The sequence below is a fragment of the Aquila chrysaetos genome, chromosome 10 (assembly GCF_900496995.4).
Source record: "Aquila chrysaetos chrysaetos chromosome 10, bAquChr1.4, whole genome shotgun sequence".
Lineage (NCBI taxonomy): Eukaryota > Metazoa > Chordata > Aves > Accipitriformes > Accipitridae > Aquila > Aquila chrysaetos.
In genome coordinates, this window is record NC_044013.1 from 9,233,431 (window position 1) to 9,259,260 (window position 25,830).

Genomic DNA, 25,830 nt, shown 5'->3' on the forward strand with positions numbered 1-25,830 from the left:
TCAGCCCTGTTGAAAACACTGGGCAGAGAAGCATAACGTTCCCTACAGTGATGGGTTCCTGGATTTTATTCAGTGATGGCGCTGTTGTAAAAAATGTGGCAATGGTGCAGTCAAAGAGAATGCAGAATAGGCTACACTGACACTTTGTACGAGAAGCATCACAAACGGAATTTAATGCCACTACCGATGCATTGTGTGGACTCCCGTTTGCTGGGTGTGTCACATCTGTTAGAAGCCAAAATTGTTTTGTGAGTGGGGAATGTTTTCAGTGACTTCTGACAGATGGAGAAACAAGATAAAAAAACCTGTCAGGTCCCGGGTTTTTCAGGAGTATTGAGCATCTGCATTCCTGTTCAGGTGTATTCAGCAGTTTTGAAAATCAAGCTGAAATATTTAATGTCAAGCTGGCAGTGATAAACACTCCATGTGAATTCTTCCTCTTTGAAATCTCTAGTCTTAATGACTTTCACAGTATCCCACTTGGTGATGTCAGAATTCAATTGGAGCTTCCTAGTATTGGAAACAACTTTTTTTGTTGTTGTTCTGAAGCTATAATCCTTGCAGTATGTGTAATTTATTCATAATATATTTGTAATTGGGTTATGTTGTATCTTGCTGCTGCTTTCTTATAATAAATTTGGATTCTTGGTTACTTGCTTTCCACTTGTTAAATTCCAGTAGTATTAAGGAAAAAGTGTTCTGCTTGTTATTTTCACTTCATTGGGGAATTTTTTTTTTATTTTTTTTTTTTAAATGCTGGAGTTGCAACATCCCTTTCCCTAGGGCTCGTATATATGGATAATAGGTTCTGTTCTCAAGTGCAATCAAGGAGTGTTAGTTGGCATCTGCTCTTTCTAAGAATGGAAAACTTTCCTATGATGTATAAGACCTCACTGATGATTCAAGCAGTCTGCTTTGGCCAAAGCTTTATTTACATGGTGAAGGGAACCACCCAAAATATGTGACCCTTTCATCTACCAAGGAGCAGAGGCAAACATGAACTTTCCCTAGGCTGACAGGTTCTTGGCTGGTTTCTCTCCACCTGTTGTATCCCAATATTATTATTAAAAAAAAAGTTGCCTAACAACCTCGCCAGCTACACTAACATTATACACAACATAATGCATCATGTTGGCGTTATAGCCGCAGAGGCTTATTTGATTTGATTTAATTTGATTTGATTTAATGGTGCCTGTTAATAAACAGCTTAAGCAGCAAGTGCATTGACTTTTACATTTCCTCAGCTACTAGTGTTTTCCCTAGTAGTCTGAGGTATTTTGAACTGGGAAAATAGTGCTTGAAACTGAAAGTCACTTGGCAGTTACTATTCTCTGCTGTGGAGCTTAAATTAAAAAATAAAATAAAATCTCCCCTAAACAATTGCTTTGGTGTTGTCAGGTTTTCTCCATACTTCTAATATTAAGAAAGCATGGTGGTAACTTGGATTGATCTTAATGGAAGCAGGCATGGATCCTGGTGGAAAGGGTGTTTTTTTCTGGATAGAAAAAAATCAGCTGAACTAATAGAAGACAGCAAAGTGGTCATACTGGAATTAGTTGTGAAGGATTGAATCTTTTATGCAGATAATAGCCTTTTCTTCCTCCCTCTAATTCAGCTTTAGTCATTAAGCAATACTGTAGGGTATCTAGTGGTGAGAGGTCTGAGTGATGCTAGATGTCCCTGTCTTGTTGATAGAACAGCAGTCACCCACGGTGACCATGAGGCATGCTCTGCTTAATTGCTAACAGAGCAAAATGTGGAGGATTCAGATAATGGGTTTCTCACTCTATCAGGGTAGTAAGCAATGATGAGTTGGGTCCCACTGTCAGAGATGCATGAAGATGACTTACATTCTTGCTCAGGACTGTGCTTTAATAGAAGGACTGTGAACAGATAGATGTGTGTCAGAAATGGTCATGGTATGGGATTATTGCTGATTTACTGTTGTCTCACGTGATGGATTTTTAATTGTTTCTTTCTCTCTTTCCAGAAGGTACCAGGGGCATCTGGTGGAGCTTTACCAAAAAGGAGGAATGCTAAGCTATTTTTAGGTATTGTGAACAGCTGCTTTCACACAGTCCTTTTCTGACCCTGTCTGCCTGTGTACTTGGGTTCTGTCCACCATTGTGTCTGGCTTTGGGGATCCTTGTGGGTTTTCTTTTTCTGTTGCGTTATTTTTTTTTAACTTTTGGTTCTAGTTTTTAAAGTTGGTCCCCACAAATAAGTAATTCTTAGCAATTTTGGTGCATATTGAGAGATATGTGTATGTATACATGAAATATTTTAATCTAAAGTAGGCCCTCAACTATTCTCAGACAGTCTAGGGTTTGATAGGCATTTTTTGACTAATTCTGTCCCTTCTCTCTTTGTGATTTCCACAAAGCACCCTTGAAATGTTTATCTATACTTAATGTTTAGGTATAACAGGGCCTCAGTGTGGCACAGTTCTGCTCAGCAGCTGGTTATAGGAAGGGTTGTTATTATTTCAAAGTTGTTACACAGGTAAATGTTCTTAAGTGATGTTGTGGTCTCTCCTGTAATGAATGCAACACTACATATCTTATGAGTACCTCTTACCAATTCTTATTCTGTTGTGTCCACAGTTATATCACCTTGCTTCATGGAAAGCAGTATTTTTACCGTGTCCGTTTCATCCAATATCCATTGATTCAGATTACCCAGAAAACCTGAGGGCCGCAAATACGGATGAGGGGAATGTGATGCAAAGCCTATATTCGCCCTCCTCCCACCACTTGTGATATTTCTCTGATTCATCTATTATCTATTCTCTCTGTATTAATAGTGGATAGTGAATTTTTCTTCTGTTAATGAAGAAGTTAAATGTTTTCTTTACAATTGCCAGCTCTTATGGCTAAAGGGAAACAATAGCATGGCTTCTCTTTGGAATTGCTTTGATCTGTGGAGTGTGTCCCTAAAAGGCCTTTGCAGATTGCAATCCATTAAATTGCTGCTATTAATGTCTGGAGTTAGTTTTGCAAGGAGGGCTTAGAGAGAAAAAAAGTCTTAAGGTGAGTCATAAAGAAACAAAACTTCTTTTGTAGGAAGAGACTGTTAAGTCACAGACGCTGGTCTAAATGCCATTTGCTGTCAGTTTACATTGAAAATAATGTTTGTCACTGGACACATAAAATAATTGGTTCAGAAACAAAGCTGGCTGCAATGCAGCAATGGTTGTACAGTGTTAGTAATGTGAGTGTAAACAAGAAGTACAAAAGCATGGTCAAATTTTATTCTTGCTGATCTACTGCATACATTTTGAGGCTCCTGTCATTGTGGTAGGCCAGCACACAGTGTACATGGCATAGTGTCTCTGATGTGCCTTGTTGGAGGCCTCAAATTCCATCCCTGCACATGAGCATTTTGTTCCTGATGAGTAGATCTGGTGCAGCAGTTCCAAGTGTCCTGGCCCCAGGGAATTTCTGAAGGCGATGCAGTTTCACTGGGGTGGATTGAGCACACAGAACTATCATAATTTAATCCAGCACTTCTGGAATCTAATGCACTTTTGAAAATGTATCTCATCTGGTCTGTTGTTCTACTGCAGTCCTCTTTGCAGCCCCTGCTGGCTGGAGTAAAATGGTATCAGCTCTCTGCTCTGATCCTTGAGATAGTACTTTCACGCATCCAAATGCTTTGTATCCACTTCTTTGGCTCAGCAGATTTTATTATTTTTTGGCCATGCTTAAAGTAAAGAACAAAGAATTATTCCTGTCCTTGTTCATAACTGAGGAAACAAAAGCACAGAGGGGTTATCTCTTAATCCAAGATCTTCCTTATTGGTTCAGAGCTGCTGGACTTCTCATCTTAACAGGTTGTTTTACTCTTCTGTCTTTCTCATTGTGACCTTGGGCACCTACAGTAGAGGTTTGCACCAAACTGGCTATTATCAGCCAATACATGTAGCCTGCCACTTAGGGCTTACCCCATCAGACAAGAATAGACAATAATCAATGGGTAACTCTAACATCACTGTGTTTCTAGGTGTCTTTGAATAATTCCCTGAAGACCCAGAGATTTAAGCTTTGTGTACAAAGTCAATCCAGTTTGGGCATTTGTTACATTGCTTCTTATAATCCTCTTTGATGTAAAGCTATTAAAGATACTAAACCCTTTTCAATCTCCTTAGTATTAGGAAAACATCTTTTGGATGCTCAGTGATTACTTTCTAGCACTGCTACTATCCAGCAAATGCAATAGAAACACAGACTGGTTGGGTCAGTCAACTGGAAGCTCTATCTTTCCCTAAACATTAAAAGACCCATAGCAAGGTGTGTGTGCATGTGTGCACATGCATTAGGTTTTGGGCTTATTTTGTTTTGTTTTTCTTTTGGAGAAAGCTGGAGGGTGTTGACTGTGAGTGTTATATGTAATCAGGAAGCATAATAACATTGTGCAATGAAATGTATGAACTGCCTTTAATCTAGATTGTTTAGATGTTGCTAGTCAGTGTGGATATGGTAACTTCAGCTCAGACTGTGCAAGCTTTCAGGTGAGTTGGGGTGATATTTAAAACAGACTGTCTGTATCACAATGCATGGAGTACTATCCTCACTGCATTGTTATCTAGGCTAGCAAGTTTGAAGATACTTTGTGCTTGTCAATATGTGTGGCTATTACACAGAGAAGTTTTAGATCCTGTCTGTGAAATGGAAAGAAGTTAATTGATAGGACAAGATGGTAGCTCCCCATGACATCACAGGGCTCTCAGATAAGAAACAGCTGCACTGTTGTCTTTGGTATGCAACCTCTTGTTTAAATCAGCCACAGCATGGTAAATGTGATACCAGTTTTGGACAAAAAAGACACGATGGGACCAGGAAAAGTATCATCACTAAATTTAATTTTCATATTAGCCCATCTGGAAGAAAAAATGAGTCAGAATCCATAGGAAGTTGTATAAATATGACAGGACAGAAAAGAACCATTGTGGTTTTTCCAAAGTGAAGTAATGGTTCTGGGTCTGCCAGAAAACTCTGGGACTATGTGTAGTAGTCCCCCTATGTATTCAGGGACTATGTGAATAAGAGAAATTCAATTAACAGATGTACTAAGATCTTCCTTACAAGATCCTGGTCAAAAGGGGTAGTGGAATAAGAGGGAAGATCCTTGTATTGAAGGGATTGGAGGCCTAGTTCTTACAGTAGAGCTACCAGCAGAGTCCCCTGGGACCTGTTAATCCCAGGAGTTATCAGCGGAGTCCTTCATAATGTTCTAATTATGAAGAATTAATGCAATCGTAAATGGTCTGGGAAGGGATTGAAAAATGAAGAAATAGTTTGCTGGTTAATTTAAATTTATCTAAGAGATTAGAAGTGATTTTTAATGTGTTACTGAGTAACTAAACAATAGAATAAGTAAATGTTGAAAAATGCAGAGACGACGAGAAGTGCTTTAACTGTGTGTGCATGGTGATGTGGTCTAAATTAGCTATTATTGTTCAGAAAGGTAGTTCTGAGAGAGATACGATGTGAATGGTTCTCTGAAAATGTCAGCTCAGTTGTCAGCAGCAGTGAGAGCGTAAAGTGGAACATCAGGACTACAGCAACATTTTATATTTTGTTCTCTGCTATTTTGCTTTATAAATGTGAAGTGAACCTCTCTTTTAAACAGAGTGTCGTGGTTTAACCCCAGCCAGCAACTAAGCACCACACAGCCGCTCACTCACTCCCCCCCTGCCAGTGGGATGGGGGAGAAAATCAGGAAAAAGAAGCAAAACCCACGGTTTGTGATAAGAACAGTTTAATAGAACAGAAAAGAAGAAACTAATAATGATAATGATAACACTAATAAAATGACAACAGCAATAATGAAAGGATTGGAATGCACAAATGATGCGCAGTGCAATTGCTCACCACCCGCCGACCCGGCACCCCGCTAGTCCCCAAGTGGCGATTCCCCGCCCCCACTTCCCAGTTCCTATACTAGATGGGACGTCCCATGGTATGGAATACCCTGTTGGCCAGTTTCGGTCAGCTGCCCTGGCTGTGTCCTGTGCCAGCTTCTTGTGCCCCTCCAGCTTTCTTGCTGGCTGGGCATGAGAAGCTGAAAAATCCTTGACATTAGTCTAAACACTACTTAGCAACAACTGAAAACATCGGTGTTATCAACATTCTTCGTATACTGAACTCAAACCATAGCACTGTACCAGCTACTGGGAAGACGGTTAACTCTATCCCAGCTGAAACCAGGACACAGAGAAACCACAGCTGCATGCAGTATCTCCCCCTGTCTCTCTTTCTCCAAAACCAACCAGACAAATAAACACACACACACCACACACCCCCAGCAAACAAAAAACCACAGATAGATATCTGGAAGCTAGGAGGTATATATACACTGACGGAGGAATCGCCACATTTTTGCCTTGTTCTGGTACCCTCTTCCTGGGCATCTGTTGGTCCGTGCCAGAGCCTCGTCTCTAGGCTAAACAGAGCTGGCAGAGTGGCTGTCATAAAACTTGTCCATAGACAGATGTCCTTTTCCAGACCAGTTACCATAGCAGTATCTGCCAGTACAGCAAGTTGTGTGAGGTCTGTTTTGAGCAAAGTCAGGGCTATCTTAGACTATCAATTAAAATGTTTTAAAGTACTCAAATGAACAGCTCTGTCAGCAGATCTGTGAGGATGGTAATTGCTGGTGAGAAGAGTGTCAGTGAGGAGCAGTATCCATGACACACAGCTGGTCTCAGAGAAGGCCTCGGAAAGGAAGAGAAAACTTCCACTTAGAGAGTCTGGGAGAATGTGTAAACTTGCTGAGCTTTTCCTGGATGGCACCTGCCTGCCTACAGCAGTGAATGCACTTACGGCTACCGTTTCCAAGTGTAAAGACCATTCATAAGAGTGGATAAGTACTGGATTTGACCACAGCTCCACTTAGCTCTCCTAGATCTCATAGCAGCCAGTAGCAGAACCCTGTTTTCAGTAAGGATGTTTTTGTTTGGTAAGCTTCAGAAGAGGACTTTTACCATGTGTGGTTTAAGTTTATATTTATGTAAGTAAGCCCATATAGAGTATACATCTGTGGTGGGTTGACCCTGGCTGGATGCCAGGTGCCCACCAAAGCTGCTCTATCACTCCCCCTCCTCAACTGGACAGGGGAGAGAAAATACAATGAAAGGCTCATGGGTTGAGATAAGGACAGTTTAATAAAGCAAAAGCAAAGGTTGCACGCAAAAACAAAGGAAAACAAAAGATTTTTTTTCTCTACTTCCCATCAGCAGGCAATGCCTGGCCACTTCCTGGGAAGCAAGGCTTCAGTACTCATAGTGGTTGCTCCGGAAGACAAACGTAAATAATGAATGCCCCCCCTTCCATCTCCCTTTACGTAGCTTTTATAGCTGAGCTGACATCATATGGTATGGAATATCCGTTTGGTCAGTTTGGGTCAGCTGTCCTGGCTATGTCCCCTCCCAAGATCTTGCCCAGCCCCAGCCTGCCGGTGAGGACATGAGGGGGGGAAATGTTGGAGAGACAGTCTTGATGCTGTGCAAGCACTGCTCAGCAGTAGCCAAAACACTGGTGTTATCAACACCTTTCTAGCTACCAATGTAGAGCGCAGCACTATGAGGGCTCCTATGGGGAGAATTAACTCCGTCTCAGCCAGAGCCAATATAACATCTATGAATAGAAAGTTGTGATTTAGGAGGATTTGAGTGTTTCCTGACAATATTTTTTTAAATTTTAGCCCAGTAAAGTTGTGCGTACTCCTTAGCAGTAGGAGTGGAACTGATTAGAGCATGAGTGAACCTGTTGCTTTCTGGCTTTGCCATCTAAGCTTGAGTTGAGTATAGAATGGTGAGCAGATACCTTACACTAATAGAATCTTAACAGTTTGCTGCTTTAGCTAAACTGTGGGAATCAGGATAGATTAACAAAGGCTAATGCTGCTAGCAAAATAATTAAGACTTTGAATTTTGGTGGTTTAGCTTTGCTTGTTTAACACATGACTGTGCCAGAAATCCAAGGAGTGAGGTCTATATCTAGCAATAAGAACAGCATACTAATGCTTTGTAGTAAACGCTTTGAATGTTATTTTACAAGTAGTGAATGATCCAAATGATCCTAGTAGAAAGTTTTGCTTTTCTTTTTGCCACAAAGGAGAATGTTATGACTGTAAAGTGAATTTTTTTTTTTATTTCTTTTTTATAGTTCATCTGATGAGGTCAGTGTTTCAGATGTGCCCAAAGAAAAATTAACTGAATAGCTTATAGTTTTCAAAGTGCTGCTGCTGCAATTCACTATTATTTAGAGGCTTCAGGAAGAAATAATTTGATTTAAAGACTCAGTCCACCACTTCCAAGTCAATACAAATTTGTCCATTGCTTTCAGTGAGAGCAGGATCAAGCTCAGATTCCTAAGATGTCTTTCTAGGGTTTCAAAATTAGTTGTAAGCTCACTAGTCAACATCGTCATTCAATTTTCATGTTTGTATTCCCTTTCATATGCACACAAATCCATATGCACAGGAAATCCTGTTTAGGGGTCCTGCCTGGAGTCTCCCTATGCCACTATTATTAGTGCAGTCAGTTGGTAACTTGTCTAAATCTGATCTGGGCACATCCACTCCTTTTCTTCCCCTCTGGTGGGTTGGTTTACAGTACTCTGCCTTCTACCTCCAGCTGCTGTTTTCAGTCAGTTCAGCAGCAGTGCATTTCTCACCATCACTAAATTGATGCCTGTGAGCTGGGGTAAATTTACTCTACTGACCGCTTGCCCAAAATAACGTCAGTCCAGCCTGTGTTTTAATGTGTCTGTTATTTTGCTTTGCCTGTTGTCCCAGCCTCCCAACACAACACTTATGACCTACGGACACTTTGTTTTAGTGACAACGGTGTTTAATTGGGGCTCTGAGGAGGCACCATAAAGCTGTTAGTCCACTAGAAGGGGAACAATGTCATGTGGACATTCATCATCAAGCTGTCAGCTCTTTAAAAAGATTACAAACTGGTTGGCTGTCTTGTGGCTCAGTCTTAGAACTGAGTAAACCCTTTTTTGCCCAGAGATTCGTCTACTTACAGTGCATCTTGGAAGAACATCCTTGTCCAAGAAACAGCTTTGTATGAAGTATAGTGCTTGAATGTTCATATTTTTCAGTGCGTTTAGTGTTACAGTAATTTTTAATCAAATGTGCCTCATTTGCAAGTAGATTTCCTCCTGCTTCTCTTTCTTATAGTTACTCTTATTCCTCTCTCAAATTCTATGCTAGTTTTAAAATCCAATGTCAAAACTGCCTACAGACTGCACATGATGCCCAGTGGCTATGGGGTCAACCTCTGCCCTCATTTGGTGTGGGCTCCATTGCCTTCTAATGTAATCGTCATCTGTTTTTATTATATCTATGCTCATGCTTACTTAGCTGTGTTGGCCCTTGTACAGGCACAGAAAATGTAATGCAGGTAAAACTTCTTGCTGAACTTAGCAACTATGGCTTTCAGCGCATACAAGCCAAAATTTAAAAATGAGTGGTGATTTGGGGGTTTTAAACTGGACATCATTAAGGGGCCTGTCTGACAGTCAACAAAAGGAATTAGTTTATATGGTCACCTGCTGTATCAAGGGACTTCAGTCAGTGACCTTGGAAGTCCTTTCCGCTCTTATGTACTGGATCTGAACCTTGAGAAACTGTCTTCAGAGTGGTAATTGCCGAAAAGCACCAGCGGTCCTTTGAATTCCTATTCAGAGGGAGTATGTGTGTGGAGTGGAAGTGTACCAGCTTTACATGGTCATCTTCAAAAGTAGAACTGCCAGTTAAATTCTCATGGTTTTGTCCTGGAACTGTTATGAAGCTGTGTGTATCTTTATTTAAAATAAGAAGTGTGATGCTGCCGTACCAGCATGTCAGACATCCAGAATGCCATGCTGACAGGACATAATTTTCTGCTTTTCTGGTAACGTGAATGGTATGAAGCCTGAGAAGGTAAAAAGGAACTTTCCTTCCCTACCCATTGCATACAAAAGGCTGATGCTCCTGAGTGTGTGAAGTCCTTAGATGGCAGCAGATGATTGCTAATAGGATACTCAGTCTTTCATCCATGGATCACTAGTTCAAATGCAGGTCAGGTCAGTAGCAGTAAAGTCACTACTATCTGGCTGTTGTCTGGCTTGTGAGATGAGCTGAAGTGTTTGTCTGAATTTTGAACCCAAGCAACTATATCATTGCTGTTTCTATATAGCGGATTGTAAGTACTAGAAACTTAATGTTGGTATCACGAGGAAATGAAAATACTAGCAGGTCTTACACAAGTCTACAGATAACCATAGCCGACGTGAGCTGTCCTCAGGTTCCCTCTGGTGGCTGAGTGAAGGGTGTGACTGCAGGCCCTGGAAGAGGCGTTTGCTGCCTTTAAACCTGTCTGAACATACACTGAGTTTTTATCCTCTCTGAAGAACCTCTGTCATATTTAGGAGATGGTCAGTACTTTTGGTTTTGCTATGCTGGCCACCATCAAATTTCTGGGCATTAAATGATGTGTTGCTATATGTATCATCAGCTTGGAGATACTCAATTTCTTTGCTTCATAGAGCAAAAGAGCTTACTGTTGCAGACTGCATCTGTTGAGACTCACTCCTTTATCAAAACACAGGATTGTAATACATGCTGGGAAAGAAGCCCAGAATAAAGTGGGGTTGCTGGTTATCTCTGTTATGCTGCAGTAATGGAACGGATCATTATGAGAATAGTGTGATTCGGAGAATTAGTAAAGAATTAATATTTGCTTTATAAATGTCATGCTTTCTTTCAGTATAAGGAAAAGTTCTTGCTTTTGTGTCTGTATTCAGCTGATGAGAAGGGGCTTTTGTTGGTTGCTGCTGAGAAAGAGATCATGCTGCTGGAAGTCACTGACAGTGGGTGTTGTCACCCCTCAGGACTGGCTGGTGCAGCAGGTGAGCCAAGAATTGAATGGCAACTGGATTATGTTCCTCTCAAGAGGTGGTCTTTCCAGGTCAAGTTAAAATACCTTTTGATACTTGTTTTATCACTTAGGATGTTCAGGCTGTTACTGCCCACTGGGTAAATAGAGAGCTTAGTTTTCTGAATCTGGCCTCTGTCATCCTCACCTCTCTCCCAAATATACGTTTGAGATTTCAGGCATTCCCAGGGTGAAGTGGTTGCTGCCAATGCTCTATTAGTATTGAGTGACTCATAAAGCATATGCGTGTACTTGGAGTGAAAATAAGAGCCAGCTTTAGCCTACTGCTAATGCATCTTCTTTCTTGGTTGAACCTTATTCTGTCAGTGACTGTCTGGTACATCAGAATACAGTAGATCCAGCATCTCCAGATGGGAGAAGGATCCAGAAGATCCCATCCTTGCCCAGGCTATTCTTGCAGCTGAATCTTGTGAAATGTCTGACACAACATGCACATGTTTGGTCTTGACTTTTTCAGTTGTTCTGGAAAGAACTGAGCAGGACTTTAACTCGGTCTTTTCACTATGGGATCATTATGTTTTTGATGGAGCTAGAGATAAAAACACTAGCCATTTGGTTACTTATATACCCTTCTGGCTTCCTTCTGGGTCCACTTATTTCTGGACAAGCATTTTAGCTCATGTTGCTTGAGCAAGGCTCATATTTAAGCAAAAAAAGTCATCCTTACACTGCAATAAGAGTGTACACAAACACTGTGGAAAGCCTGATCTTCAAAGGAAAGCTTTGGTAGTTAATAAGTGCTTTTTAAACAGCTAGTTACACTGGTTACAGAGTGGAGTTAGCAAGAGAGGGATAATGCTGGTATAACTGTACTTGCTGTAGGTATTTGAGACTATGGATGAGGTGCGGGAATACTTCCAGCCATGGACGTCATCATGGGAGGAAAGGTCACAGGTTCAAGATGGATGGGAGCCATAGCATGTTTCAGCCAGGTCTGTGATCTGGAAAATATGGGGGACTGAAACAGAGGTGTATTATTCCTGCTCTGCAATTTGGGCATGGGTAGTGTGACCTGGTCTCCATATTGTATAGCATTTCAAGATCCTGGGTAAAAAGCGCAGCAGTATTACATCCTGATTTTGTCCAAAATGAGCAGAATTTTGTTAGATGCTTCACAGAATGTGATGTCTACAACAATGGACTGCTCGGAGAGTGGCCAAATCAACTGTGATTGTGACTGGGGATGAGATTAAGATGGAAATTTTGGTCCTCAGAACATCCTCTTGCAGGACGGTAAGATTTCACTTTAGACCAGGATTTCACAAAAATTTCTAGCCAGAAGAAACTGCTGACAATGTTAACTTGCAGGCTGATGCCAGGCAAGCAATGCCTCATGGTGGTACCCCCGCCACAATTTAGGAACCTTGGTCTCGGGACAATCTCCTAACATTCCCCATCTTGTTTTCCAGATGTAGAGACAAACAGTGATCTCAACAATGATGACTTTGAATATGAAGATGAAGCAAAACTCGTTATATTTCCTGATCACTATGAAATCTTATTACCCAATATAGAAGAGTTACCAGCACTGGTCAGTGAGTGTGTGCAAGTGGTGATAGGAATTGTCTCCTGCTTCAGTCTTTATCAAGACGGTGCTTTGTTTTCTTATGTGTAGTGCTTGTTTTTACATAGAGATCTTTCTTAACTGGCTATAATAGAGAGTCAGTAATTTCTAAAAGTCTGCTTTGTCTTTGTTTCTTGGATTTCCTTTTAACTCCTGTATTCCTTGCCTTATTGTGATGCCGGCTTGTCCCAGGGAAGCACACATAGCACATGTTGTGCTTACTCTCCTGCTAAAATAACAACTGCAATCTAGAAGATTACATGCATATTTAAGTATATAGCCTTACTGATATCCAGTTCTGTATGTGGTTAGCAATGGGCTGAATGCCAAGTTCTGTCCAGTCACTGAATCATGTTAGGTTTTGATTGACGTACATTTGTCTTCCAGGTGACAATAGCTTGTGATGCTCTCCTCAGTGCAAAATCACCCTACAGGAAGCAGGACCCTGACTCCTGGGAAGAAGAGCTACAGGCATCTAAACATGCCAAAACACTTGTACAGTTAGACAATGGTGTTAGAATTCCCCCCAGGTGAGGGCAATAAGGTTTGTTCATTGTAGGCTCTCTAATACAGTCCAGAGTAATAGAACTAAAGCCAGCAACTCAGCCAACAATTCTCTTGCATGACTCTGGGCTGGGTGTGTATGTTTGGTTTGACCTACCTTGGAAATACAGGACTGGTTCCTGCCTTCCTTACTTCTGTCGTTTCTTTCTGTTTTCTTTTGCAGTGGTTGGAAATGCTCAAAATGTGACCTGCGGGAGAATCTGTGGCTAAACCTGACAGATGGTTCTGTGCTATGTGGAAAGTGGTTCTTTGATGGCAGTGGGGGGAACGGGCATGCAATGGAGCACTACAAGGAGACGGGTTATCCTCTGGCAGTGAAGTTGGGAACCATCACTCCTGATGGAGCAGGTCAGCCACCTGGGAGGTTCTGAGATGGCGTATCTTTTGTGCATGAGACTAACAGTGTATATCTATTACCAAGTGGGTTTGTGCTTCTAGTGCAAATGTTTGAGAGTGTGATATGGAAAGAAAAACCTGTGAGTCTGTGAATCTTTATCAGGGTTGGGGGGAATGGCACACACTCCATTCAGAGAAGGCCCTTACCTTTTTTGTCTGCTTTTCTCCTCCTGTTTTATATTTGGTGTAAATAGTTTTTTGGGTTTGTATAATAGTAGATTTATAATAGAAGAATGGTATTATTTTAAAACAGCAGAATCCAGAGAAACAGTATTTTTCAGTTCTGCTACATTTGCTAGGGCAAATGGTTCAATCCTATGTAACATAGAAACAATAACAGGGTAATGATTTTTAAAATCAGAAAAGTCCGTTCTTAACAGCATGTATGGGTTTTTTGTCATACTAGAAACTGTGCTATTTTTCCTTATTGTTTTGGTAACATTTTGTTCAGTCTAATGAACGCTCATCTTCATGGGGCTGCTGTGATGCTCATTTGTAAAACGCTTGATTATCTTGAGAGGGGAAGAAAGCTATAGATGTATCCTTGTTTGCATATTCTCAGAGCGTGATGTTCTGCAGCGTTGCTGTGGAGAGGATTATGGTGTGTGAGGATTAGATGGAGTAAAAACATGAGAAGCTGAAAAAGTCATAAGCAAAGAGATCCTTTGCTGCAGCTGTACGGAGAAATAAAAAACAGAAGAACACATAGCATGATTATATTTTGGTTTTAGTGCTTTTGACCATATGGATGAAAAATAGGTGTTTAGAGCAGCCCTTTTTTTAACACACATCAGTTGAGAGTTTTTCATCTTGAAGTCCTATTCAGTGTCAAGGAAAGGAGACTGTAGTCAGATTCAACCAGCTGTGGCACAGAAACACTGAGCAAAATTCATTCTTTTCTTTCCCAGATGGAATATTGTTTCCTTGCATAAGCCTGGTCTTGGATGATTTCTATCAGAACGTCTCAATTATTGAAGGTGCTTAGGATTTGCCCAGCTGTAGGTTTCAACTGCATCTACAAAATAAACAGAATATTCTTTAGGGGTTTTTTTTCAATTTTTTTGTTTTCTTTTCTTTCTCATCTTTAGCAGCAGTACTTGTTTCCTTATGGCTGCTGTCCTTCTGCCTCCCACCGATCAGCTGCTGCTTCTTCTCTTGGGTGGCCTTTGGGATAACAAAGGACAGGCTGTCATCCTTCCCTCTGAATGAGGGGCACCAGCTGTTCTCCACAGACCTTTGTTCTTCTGGATGATGTTTACTTGGTTTCCCTATAGAAAAGACTTCCCTCCCCCAACCCTCCTAGTTTCCTTTTCAGTAATTATTCTCTCTCTGATCTATATTGCAGTGGTAATCATAACCTCTCGATAGGGCTGGATGACAGATGAGCTTCAGGAAAGAGGCTCCGTGGCTGATTGTGACGCAAAGTCTGTCTGCTTTCTGCTTCCCTGGGCTGGAGGTGAAGAGGTGATGGTAGAGGAATAATAAGTGTTCGTCCCTCTGCTGACATAACTTATTCCTTTTTCACACCAGTAAGAAGGAGAAAGAGGTGGTGCCAGTATTCCACTTATACTTACCCTATGTGTACACAGAGGGAACAGAGGAGAGCTCCTTGTCTTTCCTTGAGAAATCTGTGTTGCATACATTATGAAAGATTTCTGGGACATTAGCCCCATTTTGTAGTGTTCTGTCAACAAACAGATCTGGGATTAGGGCAGGAACTGAACCAAACTTCTGTCTTCCACTCTTGGATCTGGACAGGATGAATGAGAGAGTCAGAAAAGTTGCTTGCTTCAATAGGTTGAGTACTACTCAGCAGACTGCGCTACCTGCTGCCTCTCTTGACAATGCCATTAGATTTCATTTCAAGTCATTGTGAGGTTGCATGTTTGAACCTGGTTTGAGAAATGGAGTGGGGGTTTGGCAGTGGGAAGCCCTATCTGACAGGTACTTGAATGAATTTTTTCGTGGATGCCAATCTCAGCAATTGTCAGGTACTTCTTTGGGGGATCCTGTGCAACTTGTTTCTTCAGGGACAGTGTTGCCATTGCCTGTTACCCTTCAAGTAGGAAGGAGTGATGTCTATACAGCCAGAATAGCTGTAAATCTTGAGCTGTGGAAGAAAAGGAAGTACAGGTAGCATTGTCATTTTTTCTTTTCTTACCATAATATGAATAATAATGATTATTCTCTGTTTAATAATATTCTGTGTTGTCTGTCTCAGATTTTTCTTGGGTTTTTTTTTTGTTTTTTCCCATTTATAGTCCTTCCCTTTCCCCCTTTCTCACTCTAATGATATCAGCTTTAGTGTGTCACTTTTGCTGATTTGTCTACGTTCCTTATCTACCAGAGTCCATATGACAGCACTACAGACCTGTGTTTAGGGGCTGTGATCATCTTCCCTTGATTTGCTGCTCTTTCTTTCTTTCTTTCTTTTTTTTTTTTCCCTAATTAAGTGAATTCTGTCTCTCTCCCATGAATTTAAGTACTAAAGTATATGACACGAGCTGGGCTTGAGGAAAAGATTAATGTGTCTTGTGTTCCATTTCTGCTGCTCCAGGTCAGTAGTCCCAGATGGCTGCTCTCTCTTCAGTTGCCAGAGCTGAGGAGAAACAAAATCAAAGCTTCCACATTGAAAATAGTCACCTAAGATCAGTTGATATGTAATCTCACTCCATTAGGTGTTTGAATTTTTCAGGATCTTTTGGCTGTGCTGTGACCTCACCAGAAGACTATGGGAATGTTGTGATCTCTTGTGCGTGGATGAACAGTCAGGTCTTCTGGGCACGCTTGCTACCACACAGTGGAATTCCAGCAGATGGGCAGCTACAGCCACATGCATGCCAGAGAGGTCATCGGGACCAATGTTAATAGAGAGTCTGATGGCTAATCAGCAGCTGGCAGCACAACTCAAAAGCACAGTTCCCTGGTTTGAGAGAGTTAGTGTTTTTCATAGGGCTGGTAAATTTTAAAAGTTGCATTAGGTCTTTGAGTTCTTGGCTAGCCTTCAACCTATCATTTCAGTGTGGGTTTGGTACTAGCAGACTTCAAGGAGACTGCCTTTTTGTTAAAGTCTTACATAGGGGATGGGCTGAGTCAGAGCCAGGGTCTGTAGTTGCCAGGAGAGGGCAGGGTAAGGACCTTTCAGAAGTGGTATTTGTGCTGTGAACAGCCTTTATCAGGGTTCCTGCTCTCCTGAGTTTGTTTCACCTTTCTCCTGGCTAAGTTTTCTCTGTCAGCCTAGATCTGGTCATATGGGGCAAGGTAACTGTGAGAAACTCTGCTGGGCATGAAGGAAACTTGGCTGAAAGAAGTGCAAGCAGACTGGCAGAGGGATTCTGGATTTTGGTGTGAGTAGAGACCAAAGCTGGGAAGTAGTCGTTCACTACAGAGGAAGAGGCCAGAGAAGAGAAAAAGAGGGAGGGCCTGTTCAAGTCTTAATAGTGCATGTCTTATCACTCATATACTTTTATGATGCCTGCAGCTTTATTGTTACTTGCTCAAGTAGGTGAAACCTGCTCTGAACTCAGCTTTGTTACAGGACTTGCTTGGTAAACACGAAAAAGGATTTTTTTTCTCTCCCAACCATTTTGCCGTTCTGTTGAATTTATTAAACTTGGTTTCAGAATGAAAATATCATCACTAGACATTGCTTACCTCTACAGTTTGAACTTTGCCCTGCCAAAATGTTTATGGGCTTTTACTTAAGGCCATAAGGACCTATCATAGAGCTAGAACTGAAATCTAGATCTCCCATACAATAAAGCAAGACACCTCAGTCACGAAATCAGCCTTTCTCCCTAACCAGAAGATTAATCTTTGAAGTCCAATCTTGGTTCTCCCTGTATCTCCATGGGAAAAGGGCATAAATGGATTCCTTAAACTGTACTAGATATTAAAATACCATTGGCAGTAGTCAGTTGGCCCCATATGCTCACAGTTTTAATGTGTCCACCCATATCTAGTAGCTCCACAAAAATTCAGAATCTCTTGTTGCTGTGTTCAAAATGTGGACTGGCCACATATCTGAGAATTTTGCATGCCCGGTTCCTTGTTTTCCCTACAAATGTCTTATTTGGGGGGGGGGGGGGACGATGACGGGACAGACACGACGGGACGGACGGACAGACAGGGCAGGAATACTGTGATCACTATTAAATATTCTTACGTTTTAATACTGTGAGGGCATGTAATTTCTTTTGAGGGAGAAGTTGAGGTGATTGGGTTGAGAACATGTAAGATATTTACTGAGCTATATGGATGGCTATGTATCTTTCTGCTGGTTGTAACCAAACTCGGAGAATATGAGTAAGGCATCTTGTATAGGCAGTCCTGTACTGAGAATGCAGTGTTGGTAAACAAAGACAAGGGATAATATTTGATACTAAAGCTCATCGGTTTCTTTCTGCTTTTGTAGATGTCTATTCCTTTGATGAAGAGGAGCCGGTTTTAGATCCGCATATAGCAAAACATTTGGCACACTTTGGAATTGATATGCTGCAGATGCAAGTGGTAGGAAATCCGTCTTTTATTTAGTTTGTTGTTTACTTGTTGTTTCTTTAGTTGGGGGTGGGAGAGAAACAGAAGAATGATACTTTTAGCTTATGTTTATGCGTTTCCTTCAGACTCTTATGATAGTATTTAGTTTTGTAAAGTTCAGCCAGCAAGTTCGTGTTTTGTTTTCTGAGGTCTGAGATGAGTGAATCATTACACTCAAATCTGGAAGTTGCCTTCCGAAAGAGTTCCTTTGTGGTCTTTAGTTTACACGTTTTACTTCTCATGTGTTATGTACCATTTTCCTTCAAGATGAGAAACCTCATTCAATTAGAGAAGAATATCTAGAATATTTAGTTACAGTGAGTGAAGGAAAGCCTATTGCAGGTGTAAACAGATACTAATCTTGAGCAAAAATAAGCTAAGCAATGGATAAGTAAAGTGGTTGAAAGGTTCTTTATGTAAAGTTACAAATTTCAGTTTAGGTCTTGTTAATAAATACATTACAAAATGAAAAAATACATTCTCTCAGGTCTAGAAAACTGCGTGGTCTATGGTGTAGTACACTAGAAAGGGACTGGGGCAAAAAGGGTCCTGTTCCTGAACATGTTATGGGTCTGTATTAGTAGAGAAGTCCTTTTAATAATTTGTATCTCAGTGGATGTTGATTCCAGTTCTGTTTAAATGATCTAAGAAGTCTGAATGGGATATGGTTATAGAGACAGATGGGGTTTGGGTTTTGTTTTGTTTTGCTTGGTGGTTTTGGTGTTGTGGTTTTTTTTTTTTTTTCACTCAAGCACGTAGCCTTAGTATCACTACCTAAGAACCTGAACATTGAAACTGTTAAAAATGAACAAACCTGATACTGCTTTAGTGTATTTCATTGTCCAAGTGGAGAGAAAACTAATAATAACTCTAAAATGATTGAGAAGAGTTAAACTGCAGTTTCAAAAGCCTTCATGGTACTAATAATACTTTTGGTATACTAATTTCCTTGCCAATATCACAAATAGAAAGTCTCTTATCCAGCAGTCTTTCTGGAGAACCTGTTTTACTCGGCAACCTTGAAAACTTAGTCTCAGCTGTTTGACTGGGGTCTGAAAAATTTTTAGTGAAGTGATGGAGTAGTGCTAGCAGTAAATGACACTGCAGTGACCTGTGCCTACAAGCTGTGAACAATCAATGTACCTACAAGCTGAATGCTGAGCTGTAAAGGGGAGAAACTTCAGTGTCACAAATTTTGGCTTTTCCCATTTGAACAAAGGGAAGAGTTCTTGGATCTGCAGCTTTTCGTGTAGTTTGTTTACTAGGACCAGCTTCTACAGCAGCAGCTATTCCTGGCCATTACAAATGGAATATGAAACCTGAAAAAATGCAGTGTTTTGATGCTGAGGCTTGAGGTCACAGCCCTGAGAGAAGTGAAGCTCCCAGCTGGGATTGAGGTCATAACTAGGAACAGTCAAAGAGCCAGTGATCTGTGGTAAAGAACTAAGAGGTATATTGGAAGAACAAGCTGCTAGCCTTCTGACCCTGATCTTCTCTTCTACATGCAGGATTTACTTCCCTTTGCCCATTGGTTTGGCTCTTCTTTTCTAGAGTATTGATCACAAAGTTGGTGATGATGACAGCAGCACCATAATTGTTGCAGAAATTAAACAGATAAAAAAAAAATCTTGTTGCTTTTAGACAGAGAATGGGCTAAGAGATAATGATATAAAACCAAGAGTCTCTGAATGGGAAGTGATTCAGGAAGCTGGCGTGAAACTCAAGCCCATGTATGGCCCAGGATACACCGGCATGAAGAACCTGGGAAATAGCTGCTACCTCAATGCTGTCATGCAAGCCATTTTCAGCATCCCAGAGTTCCAGCGAGCGTAAGTAGCTTCAAACCAGTTCTTTTCACTAGCTGCTGCATTCCTTAATCTCTTGTTTTTCTAAGTAAAAACGGTATTTGAATTTTTCTCACCTGCAAACAGGTCTCAGTCAGTCAGTTCAGTGGCTGCTTACAGGATTTAGTGATTGTATTGTTCTGTTCTGGAAAAGGTTGGAACACAAAACCAAATCTGCCTTTGAAATCAGAACTTACTCACTTAGCTTCAGTGGTAGAAAATCACATGCCACCTTGTAAACTTGATTGCTCTGTCTCTGCTTTTTATATACATATGTACATAACTCTATTTATGTCAGTATCATCAGTATCACATTAGGGTTTTTTTTACTGTCCCGTGCCTTCATATAGCTGCAGGAATCATTCTATTGCTCATTCGTGCAAAAAACTGTTCTGGCACAAACATGTTAATATTGATCCATGCTAGTGAAAAGTAATGCACCTACTTAGGCAGGTCTGCCTAAGAAGAGGGCAACTATTAGAGGCATTTTTAAATTAAAATTCTCATTAAAAAAAAACCAAACCTCATTTCATGAAAAGGATAGTGTAAGCATATTCTTCCGCTGAATAATTAAGAGAGTAAAAGGACAAAAGCACAACAGAAGAATATGAAATATTCCTGACTGATCAAAACTGAACACATCACTCCAAGGAGAGAAGTCTTTTTATAAAGGACAGTCTATGGTTTGCAATAAAATTCAGAGTGCTTTTTTATTCCACAGCAGTAGTAGTGTGTGTGCTGGATGTAGGGCTTTTAGATTTTGGAAAGCCTCCCAGGTTTTCATGTAGCAATTGCCGTCTGGAGAAGAAGAGGGAGAAAACTTGTGGTTTTTTACTTTGTTAGCCATATGGAGTACAGTCTGTAAGATTCATTAAGTACCAGCTTTTCTACCTCCATTTTTGAAAAATATCAAAATGGACTTTACTAAGGGAGGTTGTTTTCCACAGCATGATCCTTGGAGTTACCTGGAGCACTTAGTATCAACAAAGTAGTGAAGATCTTCAATGAAGGAGGGACCAGGCAGAATTTAGATGTGTTCTTTCAACATGGCCATACCTACCTAGCCTGTTTTTTCTTGTCCCCAAAGGAAGCAATGTTCAGATAGTGTGCTACTAAATGCTTTACTTTCCAACAAACTGGCTAGAACAATGTATACCTCAGTGTTTATTGTCAGGAACTAGCCTTTGTTTCTCTGAAGAAACTCAATAGAAACATTCTTTTTACATGTTTTTTTCCTGATAGAAATTTGGAATTTATTTGGTGATGTTGGTTAGGAGTAGAAAGTACATTGGTTCTCAACCCAGCTGTATGGTTTTGAGCAACACCATCCTGCAGCTATTTCAAGATCAAGGAATAGAATTTAAATTCCAGATGAACACTACCATCATATTCTTTATAGCTAGAAGCTTCTAAGCAAAACTTAAATGTCCATTTCCTAATTTCTTTACTATTATTTTTCCATGATAGAAGCACTCACCAGGGATAGATTGTTATGATGCAAAATTCGACTTGTTAGCACAGAGGAAGCCTGCTGATGTATCACGGCTGAGGATCTGTTAGGATATCCTTGAGTAAATCTAGCTGCAATATTTGAATGTTTCTGCTTTGTTCTTGCTGCCTAGGTATGTGGGAAACCTTCCACGAATATTTGACTACTCTCCTCTTGATCCAACACAAGATTTCAACACTCAGATGTAAGTGACACTTCTCAATGATTTACTTGATCAAGTTAAATAGAATCTAAATAATTTAATGGCAGGGCAAAAGAACACCTCTGCATGGGCTTGAAAGTGAGATATGGCACAAGGTAGAATGGGAAGATTTGCCTGCTTAGTTGCAGGTAATGATGTTTCATCAGGGGGTCAAAGAAAGTAAACTTCTTTTTTGCTTGGAATAAAAATCTTCTCTTCTCTTCTGTTTTTCTCACGTGTTTGTTTCCACCCCACCACTTTCTTCCCTACAGGGCTAAATTGGGACACGGCCTCCTTTCAGGCCAGTACTCTAAGCCACCCATGAAATCTGAGCTTATTGAGCAGGTGATGAAAGAAGAACACAAGGTATTTGACTGAGTTGGTACAGCCTGGTAACTAGGTAAAAGTGATATCCTGAGAAAAGGGAACAGGTGCCGGGCATTGAAGAACACATGTGGATCCAGCATGGGATGCTTAGCAAGGTGGAATGTGCAGGATTCTAGTCAGGAATATATTAGTCAAGGGCTATTTGTGCAAAGCATTAAAACAACCATTGGTTCTGCTAATAAAGTATTCTGCTGCTCCAGTGATGAGTGTGAAAGTTCACAGAACTTGCAACTTATGTTTATTTTCTTGGAACAACAACAACAACAAAATGTTATCTAGAGAGTCCTGAGTATTTGGAAACAAACCTCTAAACCCTCTTTAAATTTCAGAAAGAAGTATAAAGAGCTAACGAGTTGTTTCCAGGAAGTGTCTGACAATATTTCACCTGATTTCAGGAGAAGCTGTCTAGGTAATGCAAGATTAAGTGGTGCTGGAGGCTTTCATGTAGATGAAGGAGGGGCCATGCAGAGCCACGTCCACTGGGGCTTTATTCAAGTATTTCATGGTACAGAAATGATGCAGAAGCATGTCTGTGCCAGGGGGATCTATCCTGGAAACACAGCAGTGCGTCTGGTTTTGGGTTTAAATTGAAACTCTAATTGCTGGACATCCTGGGGAGAACAATGTATATATCCTGATCTATAATAATTCACAATAGAAAAAAAACCTTGGAATCAGCTTTCTCAGAATAGGCAATTTCAGAACAAAGGTATACTGAGGGGCAAGTGCTGTATAGCTAACATGCTGCACACAAAGGAGAGAGGAATTGAAGGATAAAATAACCTTTTTTCCCCATGTTTATATAATACAGAGTTTTATGTCTCTGTCATAGTGAGTGTTACCAGTGGGAGACTGTCCTTTTATTTTTACTGTAATTTGCGGTAATTGTGCAGCAAAACAGATATTTAGCTCACAATATCTAGCTAGTATCTAGCTTTGAGAACTCCAGTATTCTTGTTTCTGTAATCTTCATTTTGCCTTTGTGGTGTTCTTCTGCAACATGAAAGTTGCTTGTTTCTCTTACACTGCAAAAATCATTAAGGCATGTGTTGGCATTGTAACATCCATAGACAAGTGTCTTCATCTGTCTGTGCTTTTTCTTCTTCCAGCAACGAATACATTCACAGTCATCAGAAAGCCTCTTCATATTCTTTGTCCAACAGTCTTTTGGTTTTATCAGTAAGGATGATTTTTGACAAAGGCCTGACTGATCTATTTGTATTAACAAGGTTAATGGGCACTGCCTGAATGACTGGTTTATCTTTTTACCTGTTCTTGCTTCATTTTGTGAAGAAGAAAAGCTGTCAGTAACTTAGTGGTGAGATGGACAAGTTTCTTCTCTTTTTGTAAGTTGGTTTAAGTTTCCATCAGCTTTTGGAGAGTGAGAAGATTAGTTCAGATTTTGCCTTTCTGCTTAAACTCTGCTGCTTTTGGAATTGCCTTTGTTTTCCCTAGAGTCATCCAATTAACAGTTGTCTTAAGCAAGGCGTTAGTTACTGGGACAATGTTATCTACCCAGTGAATCTGTTATTTTAGGTTTGTTTTACTATTCAAATCATCTACCTTGAAATATCTTGTTTAGACTGATGCTGGGAAAACTGGACCTAGAATATATTTGTGTCCCTGCCAGCCTCTGTTATTGTGACCCCAAGCAGCATGTGGAGTCAAACCACAGACTCCACAGGTGGGATATTTAGAAATGAAAGTATCAACTAATAACCAATACTGAAAATACTACCTGTAGAAAAGAGATGTCTTTATGGAGAAAGAATCTTTGATACCAAGTTGTAGTTTTATACACAGTAGAAGTCATGCATGCTTCTGTCACAGAAGCATGGTAATAGTTTTCATGGAAATAGATATTTTCCTCTACCTTCATCTATCAGTTATTGATATAGAAATTTCTCCTTCTGAAATCAGAATGCCAAGGAAATTTTGGACAAAGAGAGCGTCTGGTACAGAGTAGTTTGCATGATCTGAAAGTCCTGTGTCTCTTGAGTGATTGCTTTCTACAGTAGCTATTCATTATTTTGGAACAATAAATGAATCCTGCTTGTTTCCTTTAAAGTTTAAAACTTACCAGCGCATCACTGTGACTAAGGAATAGTAGCATAGATTTCAACAGATTCCTCACATTAAATTATGTATACTGACTGACCTGCTTTCTTAAATGCATCCAGGATATGAATGAAGAATAATGTGCTGGAAGTTCAGGGACTTGAACCCTTTGAATAAAGCTACACCTCCATGTTTAGCCCAGCAGCCACTGCTACTAATGAGATATTGAGAACTTTTTAATGACAGGTGTTATAAAACTCTGTCAAGTAGTAGTAGTCATCTACTGCCATTTAACAACACTTGTGTTGTTCATAAGTTCAGTTTAATAAAGTTATAGTTACATGCATCAGATGACTTCCTTATCAAGCAATTCATAGCATGTATTAGGATTTGAAACAGCTTTTACTGCTTCTGTTCTTTGTCATATTGAAGATTTATTTAGAAAAAAAAATCAGATATAGATATTTTTTTCCATTCCCTCACTCTGGGCATACAAATCTATGTTTTGCCAGTTTGGGGGTGCTTTTTTTGTTTGGTGCCTTCCCCTGCCCCAGTAATGCTGGTATACATACAGATAGTATTTTGTCATCCAAGGAGTTGTACTGACATTTATAATAAATATAATTTCATAGGATTTTAGGCCTTCAGTGTTTTCAAGTGCTTCTGCCTTGTGTCTATAAAATAAATTATTCATTTTACTTTTTTTCTTTTACTTTTTTTTTCCCCTCCTACATGCAAAGAAGTTCTCTAGCTTTCTGGGTCTTTGGAATGCATCCAAAGTTTTGGGGAGTTGTTGCCTGTAAAAGCATTCATATGAGATCTGCAGTGGTCCAGCACAGTCTATATTTAGCTAAACTGTTTTGCAACTGTTGATGGGGAAAGTATGCTAGGTATTCTATAAATATTCATGGTACTGTGAAGCTAAAATTTTTCACCACAGGAGTTTAGTCTGGAAATGGCAGCAGTTTTCATGGACCCACTTTAACATTAAAAACAGGCTGAAAGCCTAAAGGGTCATCAGCTAGGACTTGATTTTCTGTTTAGAGCTTTGCCATTTCTTCTGTTATTTTTCTTGTCCTTGAGGTGGAAAGGGTTTAGAGGGCAAGATGCAATCCTCTTCTATAGACTGTCACACATGGCATGTTTCTCTTCTCCCTGCTCAAATGGCTGGGTAAAAAGTGTATAGGTGGAAACAAGGCTTGATTCCAAACTCATTGCATTATACATCAGGGCAAATGTGCAACCTTGCCGTATTCTTGCTTCTGACATAGAAAGAAGCCTGGTATATAGTAATTTGAGCTGGTTTATGCATTTCTCTCCCCAGTCCTTGCTTTGATGAAAGGCAGCTGAAGACACTAAAGCGATATATAACCCCAGATTCAGAAATCCCTAGAACATCTCTTTGTTCAAGCAATACTGAGATTCTGTCTCTTTACGAGAGCCTTTAAAGAGCATCTTAGCCTAATGTGGTTGCTGGTGTACTGCCAGAAATTGAAAAAGCATTAAAATTGAGAATCTGCTTCCGATTTCAATGGGTCTAGGAATACCTTACCCTGGTGAAACCAAGAATAAAATTTTGCTCTTTCAGTGTGTGTTTTATGTGCCTTCCATTTCATGCTGCTTTTTCTATTTTATTTTTTTTTTTATTGGTATGATAGTGCAACTGTAGTAAAGAATGAGATTGGCTGAGTGTTTAACAGCCTCTGACGTATCCTAAAGGCTATGCTTTTGCTTGAATTGTCTTGAAAATTATTTGGTCTTGTGGAAGATGAGGGCAAATCTGAGTAAAAGATTCTGACCCTTTCAAAAGTGTTATTTGAAAGGCGTAATATTTAGTGT

General features: G+C 40.2%; 1 protein-coding gene across 1 annotated transcript in view; it reads left to right on the forward strand.

The window, feature by feature from the left end:
• USP13 (ubiquitin specific peptidase 13) overlaps positions 1-25,830 on the forward strand; it is a 59,357-nt gene that overhangs the window by 13,933 nt on the left and 19,594 nt on the right. The window contains exons 3-10 of the mRNA XM_030027639.2: positions 1,991-2,051; positions 12,361-12,482; positions 12,903-13,045; positions 13,243-13,427; positions 17,890-17,984; positions 19,653-19,840; positions 21,478-21,549; positions 21,819-21,912. Of these exons, the coding sequence (XP_029883499.1) occupies positions 1,991-2,051; positions 12,361-12,482; positions 12,903-13,045; positions 13,243-13,427; positions 17,890-17,984; positions 19,653-19,840; positions 21,478-21,549; positions 21,819-21,912 (960 nt within the window). The remainder of the gene's footprint in view (positions 1-1,990; positions 2,052-12,360; positions 12,483-12,902; positions 13,046-13,242; positions 13,428-17,889; positions 17,985-19,652; positions 19,841-21,477; positions 21,550-21,818; positions 21,913-25,830) is intronic.